Below are 11,348 nucleotides of genomic sequence, written 5' to 3' on the forward strand. Positions count from 1 at the left end.
TCAGTGATCGCTCATTAGGAAAACTCGATCAACCTGTGTGACGATATTGATGTTGGATGAGCTGGAGACGGGATGATGATGTGTGATCGACATGTTTTGCTGCAGTGTCCTGTCTTAACTTGATGCTCAGATGTTTAATGCATCACATGTTGACTCGTGGAGGAAACTTGATACTGGACAGGCCTGGGGTGACCAGCTGTTGTGTGTGTGTGAGAGACACACACACACATACACACACACACACACACTTTATTTGAATCGAGCCCAATAGAGCAGCAGTTTTGGGTAGATGAGCGTCTCAGATACGTCAGATATGCTGGATGAAGAATGTTGTGTAATGCAGACGTTACAGTTGTCAGGAACATGCTGATGCCTCACACACAAGTCAAATTAACAGTTTATTCATCACAAACACTGTCTTATGCTGTATGATGTGCAGTTACATGCCTATACAAACACCTGTGACCTTACAAAAAATATAGAGTATAAAACACAATATTACATATAAAAATAGAAGCTATAGCTATAAATAAGTACAATATAAAATATTAAAAGTAGATATAGAGAGTACAGCTATAGAAAATAAAGCTCTCTTTGTGTGTGTGTATATATATATATATATATATATATATATATATATATATATATATATATATATATATATAAATAAATCTCAGCTATACAAACCTTCTAAAAAGTGCCTGCTGCAAGAGGATGAGCGTATCCTACAGGTGGTTTGTCAAGCCCACTCACCTAGAGGCACACAGAACAGAGGTGTGAGCTCAGCCAATCAGCTGCTGTATCTGTGAATCATCTCCACATGTCCTATATGCTGAATGTTCCAAAATCTGAAATATGTAATAGCTTTTTGTCTGGTCGTCTATGTAAAGCAGCTTTGACATTGTTAAAATTGTGGAAATGAAGATGACTGGACTTTAACTACACCCACCAAAACACCACTGTATTGTTTCTGAACCTATAGTGAAGTCCTTGAATTAATCAAAACAATTCTACAGTTGCTATGGTAACAACAACTACAGTAATTGATCTGTTGTGATGATTCTACAGTTGCTATGGTATCACAACCACTGTAGTAATTAATCTGGGGTGATTCTTCAATTGCTATGGTAACAACAGTTACAGTAATTATTCGGTTGTGGTTATTCTACAGTTGCTATGGTAACAACAACTACAGTAATTGATCTGTTGTGGTGATTTTACAGTTGCTATGGTAACAACAACTACAGTAATTGATGTTGTGATGATTCTACAGTTGCTATGGTATCACAACCACTGTAGTAATTAATCTGGGGTGATTCTACAGTTGCTATGGTAACAACAGTTACAGTAATTATCCTGTTGTGGTGATTCTACAGTTGCTATGGTAACAACAACTACATTAAGTGATCTGCTGCGGTGATCCTACAGTTGCTATGGCAACACGACCCCTGTAGTAATTTATCTGTTGTGATGATTCCACAGCTGCTATGGTAACACAACATCTATTGTAATTGATCTGCTGTGGCGATTATACAGTTGCTATGGTAACACAACATCTATTGTAATTGATCTGCTGTGGTGATTCTACAGTTGCTATGGTAATACTACAACTATAGTAATTAATCTGTTGTGGTGATTCTACAGTTGCTTTGGTAACAACAACTACAGTAAGTGATCTGCTGCGGTGATTCTACGATTGCTTTGGTAACACGACCCCTGTAGTAATTTATCTGTTGTGGTGATTCCACCGCTGCTATGGTAACACAACAACTATTGTAATTGATCTGTTGCGGTGATTCTATAGTTGCTAGGGAAACACAAGAATAGTACCCTGTTGTGATTCTAATGAATGTGTTGTGGTTTTTCTGAAGTCGCTATGGTAACACAACAACTACAGTGATATAAACAAATGACCCAATACAACTTCAGGGTATATTTTACTACAGTACAGCACAGTTTACTGTAGGGAAAACTAAAGTATACTACAGTATTTATTACAGTTTATCAGTTTACCATAGTTAATACAACAACAGTATGCTGGAGAATCCATCAACAGATTAGATACACTACTATAGTACGGTAGAAGTAGTGTTTACTATAAATTACTGTGGTGTTTTTTAATCCTTCATTATCACTCTACAAACTTTAGACAATGAGAACGGTATATTACATGTGTTTGTTCGTGTGTGTGAGTGTGTGATTAGTGTTGTTCCCGCCCTCTCAGTCTCTACACACACACATGCGCGCACACACGCGCAGGACCCGCGCGCTCTCGCTCCTCCAGCACAGCTCAGTCAGTGAGAGTTTGACCATCAGCGGTTTTCTGGACTCCAGCGCTTTTCCTCCTCCAGCTCTCGTTTTCTCGGATTCTCCTGAAAGTTCGTCCACTGTGGAGAAAATGCTGGTGTGCGTGTCTCTGCTGATATTAATTCACAGTAAGTGCTTTTGTTCCATGTGATCTCCTTAAAGTCTCATTATCTCCTTCAGCGAAGCAGATTAGCCGCTCTCAGTAATGCTTTTGTTTCTGTCAGATGCCATATATATATAGTGTGTGTGTGTGTGTGTGTGTGTGTGTAATGAAGCAGAGTTTGTTTATCTGCTCCTCAGGTGTTCATTCACCTGCACGCTCACACACACACACACACACACACTCTGTAAAGCCTGACCCCAGAGCAGCAGAAAGCGCGGTGTGTGTGTGTGTGTGTGCTCATCATGTTATTCAACATTACTCTGGTAAACAGCATGTAAACTCCGGGAGAATATGCTAATCTCATTAAAGCTAATCTGCATTATCAGCACAGCGCTTTGTTCTTCTCAGGGCTTTAGTTATAATCTGGCGAGAAATCCCTCAACATCACTGTGTTAATAATGTGAACAGTGACTTTAGTTTTGAGTTATTAGTTAGATTTAATTCGGGTAATTAAAATATTCATATCTAATAAATGAATATTCATATCTAATTATCTCATTAATATGGTCAAAATAGTAGCTCATTTTGCATAAAATATTTTGGTGCAATTTTTAAGAATGCTGTGTTGTTGTCGTAACCCAGTGTTGGGTTAATCTTTTTCAATTGAATTTAAATGACACTTTACATTTTAACCCATTGAGTTGGGGTTGTCCATTTTTGGACTTTTTGTTGGCTTACAATAACTCATTAATTAGATTAGATATATTTATTAGATTCACTTGTATTTGAGTCAATAAAACTCAGCTGCTGGGTTAATAATGTTTAAATATATGTTTTTGATTAATGCAGCAGTCTGGTTTGCTTATATTTTATGCAAATATTGGTGCAATTTTTTATTTTTATATGTATGGCTTTGATATATTTGCACTTTAATGACATTAAAAGTTCTATAAGTTTCTGTAATAAGAGTTTTTTCATTAACATGAAGTTTAGGAAACTTAAAACTTGAGAATATTAATAATAAATACTGTATTTAAAAACTGTTTAGTCTCAAAGGGTCAAATATGCACAAAATAATAAAAAATATTTCTTGTTTGTTCATATTTTTGGGACATTTACATTTATTTGTATTTATTTATGGCTTGGACATAATTGCAAATTAACAAAATTAAAAGTTCTGTAAATTTCTGTAATAAGATTTGTTTCATTAACATCATGCAATTTAGGAAACTTAAACCTGGGAATAATAATAATATTAATAATAAATACTTAATGTATTTAAGTACTCCTCAAAAAAAACTGTTTACCTTCAAACAAAATTTTGGTCAAATATGCACAAACCCAACTGCTGGGTTAAAAATATTTACTGAAAATAATAAATGTTTTTCTTGTTTGTTTATATTCATCCCAATTTTGGTGAATTTACATTTATTTGTTTTTATTTATGGCTTGGATATAATTGCAAATTAACAACATTAAAAGTTCTGTAAATTTCTTTAATTAACTTTTATATTAATTTACTGTAAATTGTGAGGTTTAGGAAACTCGTACATCATATATCTGAAAATGAAATATCTGAATAATAATAATAATAAACAACTATGTATTTGCATTTATATGTTGACTATATTTGCAAATGAATAATATTAATAAATTCAGTAAATGTCTGTAATAATATTTTTAGAGTTGCATCATGGGGCCAAAAAGCAAACATCATTGACAGCCGTGAGCCAAAGTAAATATAAATATAGCAAACTCTTTTACATTAAAGTTGCCATGGGTGATTTCCTAATTAATTTCATAATATTAAAAATAAATTGAAAACTTTACTTTGAATCGCATTAACTAATGCAGTATATCTGTTTAAAATGATTACTTATTGCAATAAAAACATAAACAGTCAGATTTATAACGCAGTGGAGTTCAATGCTGACCACACTAGTCAAGCAGAATCTATGTGTCGTGTGTACATTTTAAACACAATCTGATTGATTAACAGCATTTAAATTACACGTTTAATTCCAGATAGCTTTTTTTGTAGCTTAATAATAAAACAAACAAATAAAGGGTTATATTACATTTGAAATGACTCTCTAAACACTCTCAGATGGGATGGGGTGCCAAGTCAAAGGTTATGAGCCAACATTGAGCTCCAGTTTGGGCAGATCATCTGAAAGTAAACCCCAGCAGTAGCAGCAGACTGTGGTATTTCTGTGATTAACCCTGGTATTTGTGAGGGAATGTCCTGGTGCTGCTCCAGGAGACCACATGCGGAGAGTTCTGGAGATGCGTTTGGGTTTGGGTGGTCATCTTCACATTCTGTGCATCTGTTGATTCTGGCTGCGCTTTAATAACGCGGTCCATTCTGCACAAACACACCGAGCTCCATCAGATCCCAGACACACTTGTGATGAAGTGACGTGTGTGTGTGTGTGTGTGTGTGTGTGTGTGTGTGTGTGTGTGTGTGGGGTGTGTCTGTACCAGCTGTTCCAGGCAGAGTTTCACACACACTCATACACACACACACACACACAGAGGGTCTTTGTTCTTTGGGTCTCTTGTGCTCCACAAACTTAAAAACACACACTGATCAACACAACAACAGCGAGATCAACTTAACTCATTCACACTGTTGTCAAGTTTACAAGATGTCCAAATAATCCAAAGTGATTTCAGCACATTTCTAATCATAATAGTGTTAATAACTCATCTCTAATCACTGATTTATTTCCTCTTTGTCTTGATGACAGCACATCATATTAGACTAGATATTCTTCAAGACACTAGATAAAGTGACATGTAAAGGCTTCACTAGGGTAATTAGGGTAAAGTTAGGGTAATTGGGCAAGTCATTGTAAGGCATATATTGTGCAGCACTAGTGGAGAATCGTCTGCTGGGGTTGTTGTTGATGTTTGCTGGCGTCAGTCTCTGGAAGGCAAAGATGAGTGCAGATGTGTGTGTGTGTGTGTGTGTGTGTGTGTGTGTGTGTGTGTGTGTTTGCTGACTCAGGACATCAGCCCTGACAGGTGTTTATGTGTGTCAGAGTGTGCATGTGTGCCTGCATGTCAGTGTGTGTGTGTGTGTTTGAGTGTACCTTGTATTCCTCACGTTGTGGGCACCAAATGTCCCCACATGTATAGCAATACCAGTACATTTTTGACCTTGTGTGTTCATTTGTTTAGGAAAGACTCGTGAATCAGATGAAAATGTATAAATGCACAAGTGTGTGTGTGTGTGTGTGTGTGTGTGTGTGTGTGTGTGTGTGTATGTATGAGAAAGAGTGTCCGTGTAAGTGTGAGATGGTGTATGAGTTTGTCAGTGTGTATGAGTGCCATTATGTGTGCGTATGTTTGTGTGAGTGTGTGTGTGTGTATCTGATCTTAATGTATGCTCAGTGAGTGCATGTGTGAGCTGCATGTCAGTGTTTGTGTTTATGAGTGTAAATGCGTGTATCTTCTTGTGTGTGTACATGAGTGTATGTGTGTGTGTGAGTTTTGTAATTGAGTGTTGAAGTGTGTTGAGTGTATATGAGTGTAAGTGTGTGTATCTCAGATGTGTGTATATATTTGTTTTTATTAGTGTGTAAGAGTTTGTATAATTGACTACTAATTATTGTGTGTGTGTGTGTGTGTGTGTGTGTGTGTGTGTGTGTGTGTGTGTGTGTGAGTGTGTGTGTGTGTGTGTGTACACATGAGTGTATATGTGTATGGTATCTGGTGTGTGTATGCATTATATATATATATGTGTGTGTGTGTGTGTGTGTGCATAAGTGTGTGTATATGAGTTTTTTTTAGTGTGTTTGTGTAATTGAGTACTGATTAGTGTGTGTGTGTGTGTGTGTGTGTCAGACTGAAACAGTGTGTCCATCAGTGTGGATTCCTCCTCAAACACTGCATGATAAACTGCAGGTACAAGGTCGAGTTCAGCAACACACACCTGATAACACACTCCTGCTAGAAATCTGCGTTCACAGAAAGAATCTTCATTTCTCCACCGCCACGTCGATCCAAACATGAAGCAGTGTGTGTGTTAAAGAGCAGCAGGAACACTCGTCTAAACGTCTCCTTCTTTATCTTAAGAGTTCAGAAGTTGCTGCAGACTTTAATTTCAGTATGGAGACAGATTTAAAACTGAATATTGAGTAAGGGGGGCGGGGTTTTATGTCTGAGCTCCGCCTCTCGCTGTTTATTGAACAAACTAGTGGTTGGCTAGGCATATTTCACCCAATCAGAGAAGGACTGTCATTCTGCAGATGGGCAGATTTGGTTTAAAGATTAACAAACTAATTTATTCATTTATTTAATTATTAATTATTTTATTGATTAATTTGCATAGATTAATTGTTCACTTTAATTTTTTTGTGTTGGCAAAATAAACTATTATAAATATTGATCTCAGGAAGACTTTAATTAAAAAATTAGGCATTTAATATAAAAAAACAAGTACTATTGGAAAATAAAACTTAAATAATATAGTGCATATAACCTAACTATTGGTTTGAGGGGCGTGGCTAAGCATATTTCACCCAATCAGAGAAGGATTCCAGAGTGATTTTGATTAGAGATGACCAAAACATTTATTCAGATCATTATTTTTTTTAAGACTAACCATGTGTGGAGCAGCATGGTGGATCACTGCTGCCTCACAGCAAGAAGGTTGCTGGTTTGAGTCCCGGCTGGATCAGTTGGTGTTTCTGTGTGGAGTTTGCATGTTCTCCCCGTGTTGGCATGGGTTTCCTCCGGGTGCTCCGGTTTCGGAAGACGTGATATAGGGGAACTCATTAACTAAACTGGCCGTAGTGTATGAGTGTGTGTGTAAATGAGTGTGTTTCCCAGTACTGGGTTGACGCTGGAAGGGCAGCCGCTGTGTAAAACTTATGCTGGAATAGTTGCTGGTTCATTCCACTGTGGAATCCCATGATAAATAAGGGACTAAGCTGAAGGAAAATGGATGAATAATCATGTGTGCTGGCAAAATAAACAGTACATTTTAATGTAGTACAGACTTAAAGCATGCACGTGTCTGTGTGCTGACTGAAGAATTACTCAAACATCATCTCAGATTTAAACTGGAGCAGAAAGTGTGATTATTAATGCCGCATACAGTCAAATAACTCTTTGAAATAGCAGTTTTAAGCATTAGAAGTGTATCCTTAGCTGTAAATTTCCCTTGGACTTTAGGAAATATTAATGATTGTGGTCTGTGATTTCCTAGAAAACAGTCTCTCAAACATCACTGAGTGTAAAAATAGTCCAGAAATCTTTCCCGGAATATTTCAAATAAGGATCATTTGACTCTTCTTCATATTAAAGCTTGTTTAAGGATCACAGTTTGGCCCTAAAATACTCATTAATTGTCATTGGAAATCTTTCTTCTTTGTCTCTATCCTTCAAAGCTCTAGATTTGACCAAATATAGATTTTGTATTATTTACAGAGCCCCTACAATGCAGAAATCCCTTGTATGTGGGGTTTAAACTCAATAGTGTGTCAATATCTGCAGTCTATAATGGTCAACATAAGTTAATTGTGTTGATTATAATCAGACTTGATTAAAACTGTCTGCAGAAACACTTTGATTGACATTCTCCCTTTCTTAAGTACTAAATTTCAACTTAATGTAATATTTTTTATGCTTTCTCTTGATTTTTCCGACTTATTTCATTTTTATTTAATAGTTACATTTTTAAAAATATGTAATGAAAACAATTGTAATATTTTACCGTATTAATTTGTGTGCGGCAGTTTTTGGACTTTGATCTTGTTAGATTAGTGCATCAGTTGTGTCTTTACTACTGATTAATCGTATGTAAATGCAGGAATACCTTACTAAAGCATCCTGGAGTAAATATTAATGTAAACCTGTGCCTGAGCACTGTGCATTACTGAAATGATTAGCACACGTAAATGACGGCTTCTCCTTTAAACGAAGAAACAGGAACACCTCGGTGTGTTTGATCAGCAGCAGTCCTGCTTAATTAATCTGCCAGGAAAGAACAATGACACGAGGTCCAGTGTCTGCACGTCATTATCATGTTGTAGATGCGCAGAGAACGACACAATGATGTGCTCGTTTATTAATGCAGGCTGTCCAGGGCTCTTAAATAAGGATTAAACGTTGATTTAGAGACACTTTAAAGGTATTAAGAAGTCTGGCTATTTTACATGGTGTTACATTTTGTAGTTGGGCGACACGGTGGCTCAGTGGTTGGCCTCACAGCAAGAAGGTCGCTGGTTTGAGTCTCGGCTGGGTCAGTTGGTGTTTCTGTGTGGAGTTTGCATGTTTTCCCCGTGTTGGCGTAGGTTTCCGGTTTCCCCCACGGTCCAAACACATGCGCTATAGGGGAATTAAGTAAGCGAAATTGTCCGTATCATACATTTATGTGTGTGAATGAGAGTGTATGGGTGTTTGCCAGTGAGGAGTTGCAGCTGGAAGGGCATCCACTGTGTAAAACTTATGCTGGAATAGTTAGTGGTTCATTCCGCTGTGGTGACCCCTGTTTAATTGAGGGACTAAGCTATGAAAATGAATGAAAGGTTATTTAGATGATGTAATTTGATGTTAAAAGTGGAAATGCGCGACTTTATGTCCTATTAAACATCCTATTTAATACATTTACAAGTAGAAACTTTGACACTGGGAGGGTAGAATGTAAATGTCCTTGTAAAATGGCTTTAATAGTATTTGTGAATTTGTAAATATTCATTGCAGCACCAAAAGTGTATTGAGGTGATGTTCAAGTATTGCACAGTGAGTCGGTATATTGATTATTGGGACAGGTGTAATTGCGTATCTTGCGTTGTGACTATTGCGTATGCGCACACTGTGATATCGATGCTGAAACTATTCATATTGTGCAACCCTAGAAAGAGTCTTAAAAGGTCTTAAAGTGTATTTAATTCCCTGATTTCACTATATACTGTAAAATAAGCCGATCTGTAATGACTGATAGAGTCTGAACTGCTTTCATCACAACACAATAGGCGTGTGCTCTGATCAGTGCTATGAACTGCATCTCCTGCGGGTCGCGCTCTTCATTGCGCTACACTCAAAACACAATCAGAGACAGGAAGGCCAACAATGAATGTCATGCTATTCAGGAAGGGAAACACCTGCTTCCTCTTCCTGTGCGTTAAATAGAGCCAACTTTAGCCACAAACACACAGAAGCTGGAGAGTATTCGCTACAGGAGACGCTGATAATGCAGTGCTCTATGTTTAGACGTCTGTATAGTGGCGGTTGATCCCACTGGGAGTCTTCAGACACAATAACACATCAGGCTCTTTAGAAATACAAGCCTCAGAACACCATATATTAAACAGGCTTACACCATTTAAAAGAGAAAAGATCTGTATAGCAAACACTGGCTTCATGTCAACGTGTACAAGGAAGATGTGTCTCTGAAACGCAACAAAATTGGGATTTACTTCAAAACTGCGGCCTCTAATATATTTCTAATATATATAAAATATATCTTAATAATGCATTTCAGATTCATAAAACTGTAGACAGCGCCCTCTAGTGGATTTGCCATGTGAAACGTGCAACAAAATGTATTGTCAGTAACATATTTCAGATTCACAAAACGGTGACAGCGCCCTCTTGTGGATTTGTTGTCTATAAAGTACAACAATACGCTCCCTAAGTTACGTATTACAGAATTACTCAAAAGTAAACAGCGCCCTCTAGTGGATTTTTGTCCATATTGTATAACAAAACGTTCCCTAGGTATTACAGACTTACAAAAAAGTAGACAGCGCCCTCTAGAGGATTTCTTATCTGAAACGTACAACAAAACGTTCCCTAAGTTACGTATTACAGACTTACACAAAAGTAAACAGCGCCCTCTAGTGGATTTTTGTCCATATTGTATAACAAAATGTTCCCTAAGTATTACAGACTTACAAAAAAGTAGACAGCGCCCTCTAGAGGATTTCTTATCTGAAACGTACAACAAAACGTTCCCTAAGTTACGTATTACAGACTTACACAAAAGTAAACAGCGCCCTCTAGTGGATTTTTGTCCATATTGTATAACAAAATGTTCCCTAAGTATTACAGACTTACAAAAAAGTAGACAGCGCCCTCTAGAGGATTTCTTATCTGAAACGTACAACAAAACGTTCCCTAAGTTACGTATTACAGACTTACAAAAAAGTAGACAGCGCCCTCTAGTGGATATCTGAAACTTACAACAAAACGTTCCCTAAGTTACGTATTTCAGACTTACACAAAAGTAGACAGCGCCCTTTAGTGGATTTCGTATCTGAAACGTACAACAAAACGTTCCCTAAGTTACGTATTACAGACTTACAAAACAGTAGACAGCGCCCTCTCGAGGATTTGTTTTTTGAAATTACGAAGAAAAAAATCAAAGATAGTGTTATCAAGAGTTTTAGAAAGAGGAAAAAATTGTAAAAGACTTATAACGACAGCCAGAAGACACAACGTGTCTTAACGTAACATTCGTTTTTCTGTAATTTGCTGCAACGATACAGCTTTTATAAACGTTCACACATTTCTATTATTACAGTTGCTGATGACCGTTAAACGCATCACAACCGTCCATCTGTGTGCATTCATCCTCATGATGTGTGTTTCAGGCGTCCCTGTGTCTCCCGTCACCGTCAGCAGTCGCAATCCTAAAGTGGAGGTGCACGAGTTCTCAGGTGAGTTTGAGTCAGTTTTCCATGCAGACGTCAGTCATACCTGCAGGATGAGCTCTAAAATCTGTCTCTGTCCACAGACGCAGAGCTCTCCTGCGAGTTCAAGACTGAGAAAGACACCAACCCTCGCATCGAGTGGAAGAGGAAAGACAAGGAAAAAGACGTGTCCTTTGTTTACTATGGAGAACGATTCGTAGGTAACTGATAAAGCACTTCATTGCTTAAGACATGTGGTATGTTGAGGACTGGCTCGCTGTTACTCTAATGAAGTG

General features: G+C 37.4%; 1 protein-coding gene across 3 annotated transcripts in view; it reads left to right on the top strand.

The window, feature by feature from the left end:
• Positions 1 to 2,285: 2,285 nt before the first annotated feature.
• jam2a (junctional adhesion molecule 2a) overlaps positions 2,286 to 11,348 on the top strand; it is an 18,195-nt gene continuing 9,132 nt past the window's right edge. For 2 of the 3 annotated variants that reach the window (XR_015475447.1, XM_087234867.1), the window contains exons 1-3: positions 2,286 to 2,435; positions 11,014 to 11,079; positions 11,157 to 11,273. Coding sequence is in view for 2 of the 3 variants with exons in the window: in XM_087234867.1 (XP_087090993.1) it covers positions 2,399 to 2,435; positions 11,014 to 11,079; positions 11,157 to 11,273 (220 nt within the window). In the remaining variant the exon portion in view is untranslated. 3 annotated transcript variants of the gene reach the window in all.

The sequence above is a fragment of the Danio rerio genome, chromosome 1 (assembly GCF_052040795.2).
Source record: "Danio rerio strain M-AB ecotype USA chromosome 1, GRCz13ab, whole genome shotgun sequence".
Lineage (NCBI taxonomy): Eukaryota > Metazoa > Chordata > Actinopteri > Cypriniformes > Danionidae > Danio > Danio rerio.